Genomic DNA, 15,789 nt, shown 5'->3' on the forward strand with positions numbered 1-15,789 from the left:
TTTAGGAAATGATAATCTGAACATTTTTCCTTGGTGCCCCGATTTCATAGTTAATTACTTATGTGATTAATTAGTTGATCACATAGTAACTAATTACAGAGAATCTTTGATAAAAAACTATCAGTCTTCAGTTAATGATAGTAAAGACATGACACTACAATACATTACAGCTAACCAATAAGTTCTGCTTTTCAAGACAGAAAAACTCTACAAGACCAGCAGTGCTTGTGTGTTAATTTAGTTTTAAATGTACCCTTTGTGCTGTCCTGTGCTGCTTAGGATTCACAGTGCTGTATATATAAAAATACGAGATTGAGTTGATTTAAAATGTTAGGTATGACTAACTATTAACCAAAGATAACCCTACAATATCAAGAAGAGAAAGTCACAGATGAGTGAGAGGGAGGCCTCAGACTGGCCTCTGCCAGGGGCCTCCAAATCACTAAGTCCACCCCTGCAGATGCGTGAGAAGATAACATGAGCATAGTTGACCTTTTTTGCTGTCCTGTGCTGCTTAGGGATCACAGTGCTGTACAAGTCACCGTGGCTCTCAGGGTTCAGGACCTATTTGATGAAGGACAGAGAGTAACATGATCACATCATCTCAGAGAGAGACTGACACTGTGGACTTTCATTTTGAGTTGGTTTGGGTTGAGTTTGAAGTGGGGGGCTGAAGTTTGGTTGCAGATGGTTTAGGTTGGTTTGGAGGGGGTTAGGTTGGTTTGAGGGGGGTTGAGTTGGGTTGTAGAAGGTTTAGGTTGTGTTGGAGGAGATTCGGTCAAAAGGGTTAGGTTTAACCTGTTGTGTTGATCCTCTGGTGTGACTCACAGTGATGTAGGTTATGTTCTGCTCAGAGTCAGCAGACTGCTGAAAGAATGAAACACAAACCTTGTTAACATTAAACCATGTTTTTTTTTTACAATAAGCCATAGAAGAATGTTGTACCTCATGCATACTGACATGAATTAGATATTTTTTTGCAGTTTAATTTTTCCCCAGTAGTTAAAGACGCACGCACACTTAGCGCATAACTTTTATTTTTTTATTTAGTCATCTTTAAACTGTTTATTTTAATATTCACATACTGTAAGAGATTGGGTTATAAAGTGTTAGTTATGACTAACTACTAACCAAAGAGAGCCCTAGAATATCAAGAAGTGAAAGGAACAGATGAGTGAGAAGATAACATTATCATAGCTTACTACTGTGGTGTTTGGTGGTTGGTCCTTTGCTTTCTTGTCCTCTGAAGTATAGAAAAGAGGATGTTGGTACTAATGATCTTTCATGTCAAACCTTTCATTTGTAGAAGCAACAACCCTTCTGTATTTATAATATTCTACAAATGACATTAGTCATAAACATTATACATTTTAAATAGAATTTCAAAAATACTTACTATGTTTTCTCAACATCGTCAATGTGACCAAGGTAACAGCTATCAACACCACCAACAGGCTCAGAGGAATGAACAGGAATTCCAGCCAACTGGAAAATAAAATACAATCAAATTGAATTGAATATATAGATAATTTCAGGCGTGGGAAAGTGGTAAATGCTTAAGCAAAAACATTTAAGGAAGGTGTTTAATTTTGTATAGATTTTTCTTTATCTGAAAATGAAACAGACAGATAGTTTTGTAATGTGGGGAACTACAGTTATTATTGTTAACCCAGACACTGGTCTCTGGTTTGATCAGCCTTGCTAGTCACAGGTGTCTCCACCAAGGTTATTATAGTTTTGTGTTTTGATTTTAGTTTTTATTTCTATTTGTTTTAATATTTTTATTTGAAATTCAGTTTAGTTTCAGTTAGTTTTCAGATCTGATTTACTAGTTTTATTTAGTTTAAGGTTAACTTTAACATTTATTTTTTATAATACATTAGATTCAGCTGTAGCCAACGCATGGGAGGTTAGGAGTTTATGGGATGTCACTTCTTGCAACTGTGGGACAGTAATGCACGAGGTGATGGGTAAGGTCGTAGGTTAGGTTGGGTTTAAAGGTAGACTCAGTGAGATTACATAGATGCACAAAGTAAACAGTAGTAGTGTGTCAATAGCAGCAACAACCAGGAACATTGTAGCGAGAGGCTAAACTTCTCAGTAGTTTTGGTCATTAGCTATGATGTTGTAGTAGTGTGAAGCGCACCCTTGCACATGGGCACATACTCTGTGTGATTGCCAGAGCTTGCAACACCTTGAAAGTTATTTTACATATCAGTTAATCACATCATGGCTGCATTCCCCTGCTCAGACATTGCATGTATCAAATCAAATCCATGTTTATTTGTCACGTGCGCCGAATGCAACAGGTGTAGGTAGACCTTATAGTGAAATGCTTACTTACAGGCTCTATCCACCAACAGTTTCATGACACGTCATCGACTGTGCAGTCAGGCACCAGACTGTTTTACCATATGATGTGGTCAGGTGATATAACATGTACGTAAAATACCTATCCAGGTGTTGTAAGATCTGGCAGGCGTCAGCAACGTCTGAGCAGAGGAATATGACGGACACGTTATAGCGATCTGGTGTCTGACTGCACAGTCGATGACGTTGCACGCTACCATTGGTTGATGCATGTAATGTCTGAGCAGGGGAATGCAACCAATATCAGCAGTGCTGCTGGTGGCAACAACATTTTGCAGAGTATACCTTTAAAGGAAAGTCAGTCTCAATGTGACATGTCAGATTCAGAAGCTTTAAAGCAACATTGAAAACCCCATTTAATCTTTGCCCATAAAACTAAAACTGAACATGATCGTAATTATTTATGTTATATTTTAGTTCGCTTTGGAGTTAAAGAAAATAATTTCACTATAGTTTTAGTTTTTTAAAGGTGTGTTAATTATTTTATTTCAGAAGTTCACTAAATAGTTTTCATTATTCGTTTGTATTTACTATAATAACCTTATCCCCAACACCCTTACACCCTTACACTATCACCAACTATTTGGATGACTGTAAAAGTGAGGGAAATAGTGAAGAATGAATACTGACCTCTGGTGCTTCTCATCTGTGTTCTCGTTAGTTTCAACATTGTCCCTGTTTGTAACAGAAGGGGAAACTGTGGGCAGAGAAGTGTTAGACTTAGCACTGGTTAGTGACGCTTGGTGAGTGGATGGAGCTTGTGTTGCTGTGAGAGGCAGAAATTATAAATAAGCTCCAAACTGACTGGTATATCATTAATATTCAAATGAATAAAATTGGGTAATTGTGATGTTGATTGAAACTAATCACTGTCAGGCGTCCTTAGCTAATGTGTGAAACGCATTTGAATCTAATTCAATGAATCCATTTTCTTAATGATATTTAACAGGTCTTTCAATGTTCCTTAATCTCTAACAACACTGGATGAATAAAAAGAGAATCAGACTTTGTTATGTGGGATTGCTCTGTACTTACTTGTGGTGGTGCTCTGCGTTGTGGTTGGTTGATTGACAGTGATATGAACAGGCATCTGTAGGTCTCCCTTTTCGCACCAGTACCAGCCAGTGTTCTCCATCATCAATCCACTCATAGTCACCATTAAGACATAACCGTTGGTGGTTCGGCTCTGGTCCTGCACTAACTTCACAAATGTTCCATCTAAAGCCCTAGAATGTCCCACAGCCACACAAGAGCCTCCCATCCTGCACCACCTCCCACTGCTTCCTTGTGAACTATAGTAACAGAGCACAGTGACACTCCCTCCTACAACTCCAGTCAGCTCTTGTTGGTCCACATAGAGTTCTGGAGTACCTGAACACAATGATAGAGGCTGTGATTGGAGGAGTCTGACAAAAAAATAGTCTAGTCATTATTGAAATTCATATTACACTGAGAAAGTGTAAGTTGAAACACTGGTTCAGTCACTGATAGTATGTACAATAGACAGACTATAGCATACAGAACAGACAGTGTGTTTGATGATGATACAGAAACATGTGATTCTATCAAACACACTGTCTGTCCTGACCCAGGAGGTGCACATAGATGTAATATACCAATATAATTTGGTGAAAATATGCATGACTGCTTTGTAGAGGGAAAAGTAACACACTCATCAACAGGACTGTTATGGAACATTAACATGTGAGACATTACTGAGCACTACTATTAATTCTGCATTAATGGACATTAATGGACACAGCAGTGTTTGGATCTTACCTGGAGTAACAGATATCTGCAGTCTAACCCCATCATCTGCCTTGCTCTTCCTCTCCACAATACACCAGTAATAATCAGAATCACTAGGACTAAGAATTGTCATGGTCACAGTGAAGACTCGCTGGTTGATGTCATCAGAGATTGAGGTCTTTCCACTGGTCTTAGGATGGTCAGTGCGTACTACAGTAGAGCAACCTAACCAATAATATCCCCTACACCAGTATTTCACATTGTTTCTATATCTCTGATTATAGAGACATGGGATGGTGATGGAGCCTCCTTGCTTTACAGACACATGTCTCACTGTGGACACACTCTGTGCATCTGTAGAGACAACAACAGAGAACACATTTAGATTATTTTATTTTACCCAGCTGCTCATAAATCCCATCAGATGATCAGCCAAACAAATTGATCTACTGTAATGATTGAATTTGTGACTTCTGTAAAACAAAAAGGCAAACTGTGGTCACACCATGTGTTTGTAACACCAGACAGTAACTGAGACATGTAACTGCTGATGTTGACACACCCATGTCCATCCATTAGAACAGAGGCAACACTTGAACAATTAAAGTCATATTTAGCTTTGACATGGAAATTACTACACCACCACCATCACTTTTTCTCTCTATTTAGTAATAATATGTTACTTCTCTTTTACTTGAAGTCTCATTTACATGTGCTAAGCAACAACTACAAATATAGAACTGTTGAAAAGTACAACTGTTTCACAAGATAAATTATTAAAAACAGCATGTATCTATCACCTGACCACAAAATGCTGAAATCCATAATGTGACCACAATGTCTATGGGCAAAGTAGACAGAACATTTCAAGTGTTATGACTTTCAACATGTTTTCACTGATTGACTTGAAGGAACTAAGCCCAATAATATCAAACAACTAAAGGTCTTCGTTCACTTACCTGAGACTCCAGTGAGGAAGAACAGGATGCGCAGGAGAAGGAGGAGATGTGGAGCCATGAATGGATGAGAGATAACGTCTCTGGTAGTATTTATGTTTGTGTGGGAGTACTGGTGTGTCAGCAATCAAGGCACCCAGTCAACTGACTACTTCCTGATTCACATAGACATCACTATCTTCAACTCTCTTCCTGCTTTAACAACATAGTTCAACCATTGCCCTGTTCCAGACCTTGTGTGTTCAATGATGTTGAACTGTTGAAAACCTGACCAAGGCTGATATGGTCAAAATGTGTCAAAATGTATGCTAATACATATGCATGTTTATATGATGATTATTTATGGAATATTCGCCATCCTTAATACACTGATAACCTCATAACCACTTTACACCTTGGCTATACTCATCGAATGAGTTACAATGGTACAGATAAAGTACATGTAAAATGTACCTTGGCTGGTTGGGTCATTCCTACTTCGTGGTGGCTTTTCTGTCCTCAGGAAATATCACTTCTTATTCAGTATATATATTCAAAAGTGGTTTCCAATATACTTTAAATACAAAGTCAGGTGTCCTTTACCTTAAAAACACAAAAATATGGATCTTCAAAGAAAGTTTTACTAATTTTAGCACTTTTTTTTTCAGTGGATGTAGACGTTTGTACCATGTCCCTGGGTGTTATTCATCATCTTCCATAGGAAATATAAGCCAAAAATTATGTTTAAAATCTTTCTTCATTATTTCAGTCTTTGTTAAAATAATTCTCTCAAGAATGTTTTTCATGATTATTGTATTTATTCTTGTTGAAGATTTTCTGTGTCCCTGATATCACTTTCCCCCCTGTTAGTTTGTTGTACTTCTCCTTTAAGAAAACAACCTCTTCTTACAATTACACCACATTCATAAAGTGTCATAATTCTATTGGTGGGAAAAAAAACGGTGCATAGCTGAATAAATATAAACACTCAGTTGTATCTATTTTTACATTTGTCATGTTGTTAGTCTGTATGTCATATTGTTGGTCTATATGTCCCACTTAAAATATATTTGATAAAGAAGTTGAAATTATTCTAGCTCAATATTGCACACTCACAAAGCTATGGTGTCACATTCTGACCTTTATTTCCTTTTGTTTTGTCATTATTTAGTATGGTCAGGGCGTGAGTTGGGGTGGGCAGTCTGTTTGTTTTTCTATGATTTGGGGATTTCTATGTTTCGGCCTAGTATGGTTCTCAATCAGAGGCAGGTGTCATTAGTTGTCTCTGATTGAGAATCATACTTAGGTAGCCTGGGTTGCACTGTTTGTTTGTGGGTGATTGTCTATGTTGATTGCTTGTTTCAGCGCAGTTTGCATTAGCTTCACGGTTGTTATTTAGTTTATTGTCTTTGTATAGGGTTTCAGTGTTCAGTGTTTTCTTTATTACAATTAATGATGAACACATACCACATATTCAGATGAAGAGGAGGACTACCGTGACATTTGGCTAATTTAGGTTACAAATTTCCATCCTGTTAGCTTCCACCCTGTTAGGATTATGCACCTAACAGGTTGGAAAATGCACCTAAACAGCTTTACTTATATGTTTTTCTGACAGTCAAACATGTCCTTTTCTAACAGAATGCAAAAAAACATACGCATATGAATACATTTTTTTGTTAGGTTATGAGGTCCAAATGTCACCAGATTATTGGAATGAGCTGGTTGTTCATTTAGGGATAGGCGTCTCGCTAGTGGGACACCTGTTGACAACATCCAGAGAAATTGGAGGGTGCGCAATTCAAATAATGAATCGTAATATTAAACATTCATGAACATACAAGTGTCTTATACAATTTAAAAGCTTAAATTCTTGTTATTAGATTTTTACAGCGAAAGCAAGCATGCGATTGTCTGTGGACAGCGCCCCACATCAACATATTTTTCAACCAGCACAGGCTTCACAAAATCACAAATAGCGATTACATAAATCACTTACTTTTGAAGATCTTCCTCTGGTTGCAATCCCAAGGGTCCCAGCTACAACATGAATGGTCATTTTGTTAGATAAAATCCTTCTTTATATCCCAAAAAGTCAGTTTAGTTGGCATCATCGATTTCAGTAATCCACTCATTCAACATGCAGACAAAGGAATCCAAAAAGCTACCGCTAAACTTTGTCCAAACAGGTCAAACGAAGTTTCTATGTAATCCTCAGGTACTTTAAAATGTAAATAAACTATAATATTTCATACGGAAAGTAGTATGTTCAAAGGAAAGTAAAATTAGTAAGCGAGCCTCCACAAACAATAAAATTAATCGAGGGTAACACAATGAAGCTTGAAAACGTGTATTTCCATGGTGGTCCTTTTAAGGGGGAGAGGTACATTGCCCTTGTCTCATTTACTCCTAACACAATACATTTGACACAATATAAAACAAAATAGGCACCAAAAACCAACCCATATGCTCTCCCTTGCATTACCTCTCACCCACGTGCTGGAGGCCTAACGCTCACGTTTGAGATTTACTGCTTTTAAGCAAATATTTTCAGTGAGAATGTGAAACCAACCAGGGAGGTTATTCATAATGTTGTTCTTTGGAAGACAATTCCAAATAATGAGAACTGAGTACAAAAGGGTTTATTTTCCCATACCTACATTGGAATGGAACTAAGTCAGTTTCACTCCCTCTAGAATAGTTATAGTTATCCCTGAACCCTGGCCAAGTTAGAGTAGTTACATTGGTACTTGGGGACCATACTGTGGACAATTTTATGGAAAAGACACAATTTAATCTGAGGGAATATCTCTACCACTTTCATCTTTCTGAGGCTTTCAAAGTGGGAGTGGTCAAGATGAGTATAGTGTGTGCTGGAAGTCTAAGAATAATCCAAATGGGTTCAGAGATGTCTGCAGTTTGTTTTGAATTATCTAGGTGACACTATTGTACCACGAAGAGCATGCAAAAGTGGCACTGAACAAGAGCCCCAGCCAATGACACCATTGCCTTCCTTTCTAACAGAAATGTGGAAGTTCTTGCCAGAAAAAGGATTTTATGATTCAATTTGGAGATAACTATTTGACCATGCTCTCTCCAGTCAGATGGTTATCTAGTACACATCCAAGATAGTTAACTGACTCTTTTGCTGTGACTACTGTGTCGCCTACTAACACCTTAAAGCTAGGGGATTTCCTCAGTTGAACTTTGGACCTGAACAGGATGGATTCTTATTGTCAGCTAGCCATTCATTGACTTCCAGAGGTTCTGCACGGAGGTCTTTCTGAACCACATTTCTGTCTTTGTGGGAAGTAAAGCATGGATTAAAGTGTGGTTTGTTGTACATAGCCACTCAGTTCTTACTTATGGTGTTGGGATTCTGTTTTGTAGTTCGTTGACTGACAGTCATATGAACAGTTATCAGTAGGTCTCCCAATGCACACTGGTACCAGCCTGTGTTCTTCATTATAGTCCACTCATAGTCACTTTCACAACACTGCACCAGAACCATGGCACCTCATAGCACCTCCTCATAGCTACAGAATTACCATAGTAACAATTGACAGTGAGACTCCCCCCTACAATTCCAGTCACCTGTTGGTCAACATAAAGGCCTGGAATACCTGAACTCAGAGACAGAAAGACTAATGTAATTTATCAGATAAAGCATATATTATGGACACTATCACTATTCAATCATATAAAATGAATCAATACCTCTGACGACAAAGTTCTGAAAATCCATGTGTCTAGAATTGTCTATGGACAAAGTAGACAGAACATGACAAGTGTTATGACTATCAGCATGTAATCAGTCTCAGTATCTGACTTGGAGGAAGTGAGCCTGATAATATGAAACAACAAAATGTCTTCCCTCACCTTGAGAATCTAGTGAGGAAGAAAAGGATGTCCAGGACAAGGAGGTGATGAGGAACCATGAATGGATGACTGTCTGTTCTGACCCAGGAGGTGCACAGGAATGTTTGTAATCTACCAATTTATTAATGTGGGGAATATGTGTATGACTGCTTACAAGTAATACCCTCATCAACAGGACTACTATGGGATATTACTTTATGGGACATTACTGAGCACTACAATTAATTCCAGGAGTGATCTCACCTAGAGTAACAGATAGCTGGAGCCCAACCCCGTCATCTACCCAATCCGTCATCTCCACAATACACCAATATTAATCAGAATCATTTAGACTTGTCATGGTCACGGTGAAGATTTTAATTTAAAAAAAAAATCAAAATCGAGCTTGTAGCATTGCTCTTAGGATGGTCTGTGAGTTCTACAGTAGAGAAACCAAACCAATCAGATCCTCTGCACCAGTATTTTGCATGGTTGCTCTGATCATAGAGTCATGGGATGGTGATGGAGCTCCCTTTCCTCACAGACACATGACTCACTGTGGATGCACTCTGTGTACCTGCAGACACATCAACATAAAACACAATTTGACAGTTTAATTTTACTCAGCTGATCAAGAGTTCTGCGTGGCTCAGTTTGTAGAGCATGGGGCTTGCAACGCCAGGGTTGATAGTTTGATTCCCACAGGAGACCAGTACAAAAACATATGCAGTCACAACTGTAAGTTGCTCTGTATAAGAGTGTCTGCTAAACTGTTAGTGTCCCATTAGCCAAACATAATGCATGATCTTGTGACATCTGGAGAAAAAAAAGAGGCAAACTGTTGTTGGTTGCCAAACCATGTGTTTGTGACATCAGTTATTGACTCAGAAAGTGCTGATGTTGTGACAAGATGAGAACAGAAACAACACTTCTACCATTTAACTCATATTTCCACTACATGACCAAAAGTATGTGGACACGTGCTCGTTGAACATCTCATTCCAAAATCATTTGAATTAATATGGAGTTTGTCCCCCCTTTGCTGCTATATCAGCCTTCACTCTTCTGGGAAAGCTTTCCACTAGATGCTGGAACATGGCTGCTGGGACTTATTTCCATTCAGCCACAAGAGCATTAGTAACACTGATGTTGAGCGATTAGGCCTGGCTCGCAGTTGGCGTTCCAATGCATCCCGAAGTTGATAGATGTGGTTGAGATCAGGGTTTTGTGCAGGCCAGTTAAGTTCTTCCACACCAATCTCGACAAACCATGTATGCACCTCGCTTTGTGAACGGGGGTATTGTCATGCTGAAAAAGGAAACGGCCTTCCCCAAACTCTTGCCACAGAATCATCACGAATGTAATTTTATGCTGTAGCATTAAGATTTCCCTTCACTGGAACTAAGGGGCCCAGTCCAAACCATAAAAAACAGCCCCAGACCATTATTCCTCTTCCACCAAACTTTACAGTTTGCACTATGCACAGTTGGCACTATAGCGTTCTTCTGGCATCCTTCACACCCAGATTCGACCTTCGAATTGCCATATGGTGAAGCGTGATTCATTACTCCATAGAAGGCATTTCCACTGCTCCAGAGTCCAATGGCGATGAGCTTTACACCACTCCAGCTGACGCTTGGCATTGTGCATGGTCATCTTAGGCTTGTGAGCGGCTGCTCGGCCCTGGAAACCCATTTCATGAAGCTCCCGATAAACAGTACTTGTGTTGACATTGCTTCCAAAGGCAGTTTAGAACTCAGTAGTGAGTGTTGCAATCGAGGACAGACAATTTTTACGCTCTACTCACCTCAGCACTCTGCAGTCCCTTTCTATGGGCTTGTGTGGCCTACCACTATTCGGGTGAGCCACTGTTGCTCCTAGACGTTCCCACTTAACAATAGCAGCACTCCCAGTTGACGGGGGCAGCTCTAGCTGCCTCGTTGAAAGTCACCAAGCTATTTTTTGTCTATGGAGATTGCATGGCTGTGTGCTCGATTTCATACACCTGTCAGCAACGGCTGTGGCAGAAATAGCCAAACACACTTTTGAAGTGGTACCCACATACTTTTGTATATATAGTGTAGCTTTGACATTTACGGCACCCCTAAACTATGGTGACAATCTCTAGTTTCAATCAATTCAAAGTTATGTTTGAAAAAAAATAAGTTACTGGCATGTTTATTAGATACTGAAACACTGAATGGATTACTTTGTACAATATTGAGTCCCTCAAAAATAATGTGACTAAAATGTCCATGGAAATAGGACATTACAAGTGTTATAACTTTCAGCATGTATTCAGTCTCAGTGTCTGACTCAGGAACTGAGTCTAATAATATCAAACAACAAAATGTCTTCCCTCACTTACCTTGAGAATCTAGTGAGGAAGAAAAGGATGTCCAGGACAAGGAGGTGATGAGGAACCATGAATGGATGAGAGCAGGGCCGGCACTAGCTTTTTGGGGGCCCTAAGAGATTTGGTTGTAGCCCAATTTTCTGATGACTAACCAAATTTTGAATTTGCACATTGTGTATTGTACTATTCTAATTCTCAACAGAAGTTTGAAAAATGTTCAATTATTTTGATTTTTTTCTATTAGGTTTTCTATGTTTATACACGTTTTGCTGCGACTTATGCCATGATAATTAATGACAATGCAGTTTTAAGAAAAATAAGTTTAGTCAAAAATAGAGTAAATAGAGTAAAACATTACAAATAAAAGTAACAAATAATTAAAGAGCAGCAGTAAAATAACAGAAGCTAGGCTTTATACAAGGGGTACAGAGACAATGTGCGGGGGCACAGGTTAGTCGAGGTAATTGAGGTAATACTGTATGTACATACAGTAGGTAGAGTTAAAGTGACTATGCATAGATAATAAACAGAGAGTAGCAGCAGAATAAAAAGGGGGGTGGACAACACAAATAGTCTGGGTAGCCATTTGACTATCTGTTCAGGAGTCTTATGGCTTGGGGGTATACGCTGTTAAGAAGCCTTTTGGACCTAGACTTGGCACTCCGGTACCTCTTGCTGTGTGGTAGTAGAGAGAACAGTCTATGGCTAGGGTGGCTGGAGTCTTTGACAATTTTTAGGGCCTTCCTCTGACACCGACTGGTATAGAGGTCCTGCATGGCCCCAGTGATGTACTGGGCCGTACACACTACCCTCTGTAGTACCTTGTTTTCAGAGGCCGAGCAGTTTCCATACCAGGCTAAATCAATGGGGGCTCCCTGGAAGTCAGGGCCCCTGGGGACATGCCCTGCGTGACGGTTGTTATGTGATCATGATTAATACAGTAAAAGTTTAGATAGCTGGCTAGACTAATTTACCATTCTGAAAATTGTTAGCTGGCTAATTGAGTGACTGTCAAGTGACTGACAAAACAAGAAAAAAACTGTTGATGCGCAGCCACATTTTGAACTTGCGCCTTGTGTATTCTATTATTTTAACTCTCGACAGTAAGATGAGACCTTGACTGAGTTTTTTTCGGCTGGTTGGGGGCTCCCTAGAGGTCTTGGCCACTAAGTGACCGCTTATGTCACTTATACCTGGAGCCGGCCATGGATGAGAGAGAGAGTGTCTGTGAGTATTTATGTTTTATGGGCACCCTGGTGTGTGTCAAGGACCAAGAAATCCAAGCAACTGACACTACTTCCTGATCCATCATTCCTTTAAGGCTCTTCCTGTTTTAATGACACAATGCAACCATGTGCCCCGTGAAAGACCTTGTCTAAAACTGGTGTTGAACTGTTGAACCTGACCAAGGGAGATATAGTCAGCAGCATACCACCCTGCATACCACTGCTGGCTTGCTTCTGAAGCTAAGCAGGGTTGGTCCTGGTCAGTTCCTGGATGGGAGACCAGATGATGCTGGAAGTGGTGTTGGAGGGCCAGTAGAAGGCACTCTTTCCTCTGGTCTAAAGAAGAAATGTCCCAATTCCCCATGGCAATGATTGGGGACACTGCCCTGTGTAGAGTGCCGTCTTTTGGCTGGGATGTTAAACGGGTGTCCAGACTCTCTGAGGTCATTAAAGATCCTATGGCACTTATTGTAAGAGTAGGGGTGTTAACCCCAGGGTCCTGGCTAAATTCCCAATCTGTTCACCTAATAATCCCCAGTTTACAATTGGCTCATTCATACCCCTCCTCTCCCCTGTAACTATTCCCCAGGGTGTTGCTGCAAATGAGAATGTGTACTCAGTCAACTTACCTGGTAAAATAACAGATAAATGAAGCTACTATGTATACTGGTTAATTTGATGATTGTTTGTGGTTCATTCCCCATCCTCTATACATTAATAACCTGTCATGTATTAACTCCTGATTCCTGTGTTGGTCTAGTTTCTTTATTAACAATGTTTATAAACAATTTAGTCTATTAGCATGGATATTTTTATTTATTAATCTAGAGGAATTATTAATGAAACAGTTCAACTTGGCTGTGATTTGTTACATTAATGTAACGGCCATTGTTGGTGGAAGAAGGTGAGGACCAAGGTACAGCGTGGTCTGTGTCCATATTTATTAGAATGAACACGGAAATAACCAAAATAACAAAGAGAAACGACCGAAAACCGTTCTGGCTGGTGCAGACACACAACAGACAACAGAAAATAATCATCCACGAAACACAATAGAAAACAGACTACCTAAATATGGTTCTCAATCAGGGACAACGATTGACAGCTGCCTCTGATTGAGAACCATACCAGACCAAACACAGAAACAGCTAATCATAGAAAAACTAACATAGACAACACACCCAACTCACGCCCTGACCATACCAAAAACAAAGACATAATAAAAGAACTAAGGTCAGAACGTGACAATTAAACCATGAGAAATAACCATCAGGAAAAGGGTTAGAGACACATCGGACAATAATTTAATTCCACAACACATGTACTGTACATAATAATAGAATCATTTGAATAAAATGAATCATGCAGATAAAGCTGGATAAAGAAAATAGAACGTGTTGTTGGAATATAATATGATACCTTAGTCTTATTCTAAGGGAATTAAAAATGAAAGGTACGCAAATGTGTCAAATGAAGGTTGTGGTAAATAAAAAAGGTTAAGCCTAATGACAGAGGCATATTATAGTTTTTTCCTCCCTGTACTTGGAAAAAAAGGTGCACGCCTTGCGTTTGGTGCAAATCGTTGGTAAATTTGACCCTTGATCACTTGACCCTATGACCCTTGACCCTATACATCCTTGGTATCATCATGATGTCGGTTTTTACTCAACTTTACCACTCCAATGATGTTGCACAGGAGGAAGAGCAGTGCATTACCAACTTTCAGCAGGTAGAAGAATGAATGTTCCAATCTGTAGAAGAGTTAGTGCTGACCAATTAGTGCTTTTTGAGGCCGGTCGGTTCCGGTTCAATTCTTTATAAAATATCAGTTTTCAATTTTGTTTTCTATTATTTGGTTTGAATGCTGTAACAACACAGAATAAAACAATTAATAAAAGTCCCATGATGGTAGTGACTGCCCATTACTGCGTATCACTTATTAACAATTTATGCACATTACTTTACTTTAATAATCAAATATTTCAGTTGTTGTGTATATTACATTTTTTCATTCCAAGTCAACATCTCATCTCTGTAGAGCTGCTGCATGTGCTGTGTGACAAAATCACTATTTTGTCAATCTTCAAAGTAAATAAGGCATACTTTTATGACTGCTGAATAAAGCTATTAATCACTTGCAAAGCAACATCTGCTCTCTATATCACCTCACAATTGTGCATTCTTTTTGCCATTTCTGTAGAAGGAAGAATTTGCTGTAAAGTCATCCACAGACCTTTTGTAGGCTCGGACAATGTTTTGAAACCATGGTTTTCAACAGTCCACATTTCAGTCATGCACATTTAAATTGAGTGGTGATTTTTGAGGGGTGTTTGTGTACACTTACGTCTGGATGTTGCTGACTGACGGCTGAGAAGAGACTGCAGATTGGGCTGTTGGCACTGGAAATGTTGTCAGTGTCAAGGTAGAAGAAATATACAGCACTTTCAGCATTTCTCAAACTAGCTTCTAATTTGGGAAGCTAAGCATTATTTACTGATAGGTTTGGTTTCTGAGCTTTAACTATTGTAAATCGTTAGTTCTAAAATAGACACGGGAGGTGCCATAATGAAGCTTAGGAGGGGCTGAGTGCAGGGAAAATGGTCACGTGTGGCCGTACTGACAAGGGGAGGAACCGTTTAAGACCCATATCACTCAACTCCCTGCCTAGCAATAATGATGCAATGTATAGCGATAAGGAGGAGACTCCACCCTAAGTGGGGTATGTATACTACCACGGGTGAGGAGGAGACTCCACCCTAAGTGGGGTATGTATACTACCACGGGTGAGGAGGAGACTCCACCCTAAGTGGGGTATGTATACTACCACGGGTGAGGAGGAGACTCCACCCTAAGTGGGGTATGTATACTACCACGGGTGAGGAGGAGACTCCACCCTAAGTGGGGTATGTGTACCACGGGTGAGGAGGAGACTACCAGTGGGGGTATACTACCACGGGTGAGGAGGAGACTCCACCCTAAGTGGGGTATGTATACTACCACGGGTGAGGAGGAGACTCCACCCTAAGTGGGGTATGTATACTACCACGGGTGAGGAGGAGACTCCACCCTAAGTGGGGTATGTATACTACCACGGGTGAGGAGGAGACTCCACCCTAAGTGGGGTATGTATACTACCACGGGTGAGGAGGAGACTCCACCCTAAGTGGGGTATGTATACTACCACGGGTGAGGAGGAGACTCCACCCTAAGTGGGGTATGTATACTACCACGGGTGAGGAGGAGACTCCACCCTAAGTGGGGTATGTATACTACCACGGGTGAGGAGGAGACTCCA

The 15,789-nt window shown here is 39.9% G+C and overlaps 1 protein-coding gene across 8 annotated transcripts in view; it reads right to left on the minus strand.

Annotated features, from left to right (window-relative positions):
- Positions 1-15,789, minus strand: part of LOC118369705 (polymeric immunoglobulin receptor-like) — an 81,033-nt gene that overhangs the window by 48,557 nt on the left and 16,687 nt on the right. For 5 of the 8 annotated variants that reach the window (XM_052498592.1, XM_052498588.1, XM_052498594.1 and 2 more), the window contains exons 1-8: positions 5,079-5,549; positions 4,150-4,473; positions 3,406-3,741; positions 3,001-3,067; positions 1,397-1,485; positions 1,203-1,243; positions 799-867; positions 493-564 (exon numbers count right to left, since the gene is read on the minus strand). In XM_052498592.1, coding sequence (XP_052354552.1) covers positions 493-564; positions 799-867; positions 1,203-1,243; positions 1,397-1,485; positions 3,001-3,067; positions 3,406-3,741; positions 4,150-4,473; positions 5,079-5,136 — 1,056 coding nt within the window. In that variant the 5' untranslated portion in view covers positions 5,137-5,549. Of the gene's footprint in view, positions 1-492; positions 565-798; positions 868-1,202; positions 1,244-1,396; positions 1,486-3,000; positions 3,068-3,405; positions 3,742-4,149; positions 4,474-5,078; positions 5,551-15,789 lie in introns of those variants that run through there. The other 3 variants (XM_052498590.1, XM_052498591.1, XM_052498593.1) reach the window with 2 other exon arrangements.

The sequence above is a fragment of the Oncorhynchus keta genome, chromosome 36 (assembly GCF_023373465.1).
Source record: "Oncorhynchus keta strain PuntledgeMale-10-30-2019 chromosome 36, Oket_V2, whole genome shotgun sequence".
NCBI lineage: Eukaryota > Metazoa > Chordata > Actinopteri > Salmoniformes > Salmonidae > Oncorhynchus > Oncorhynchus keta.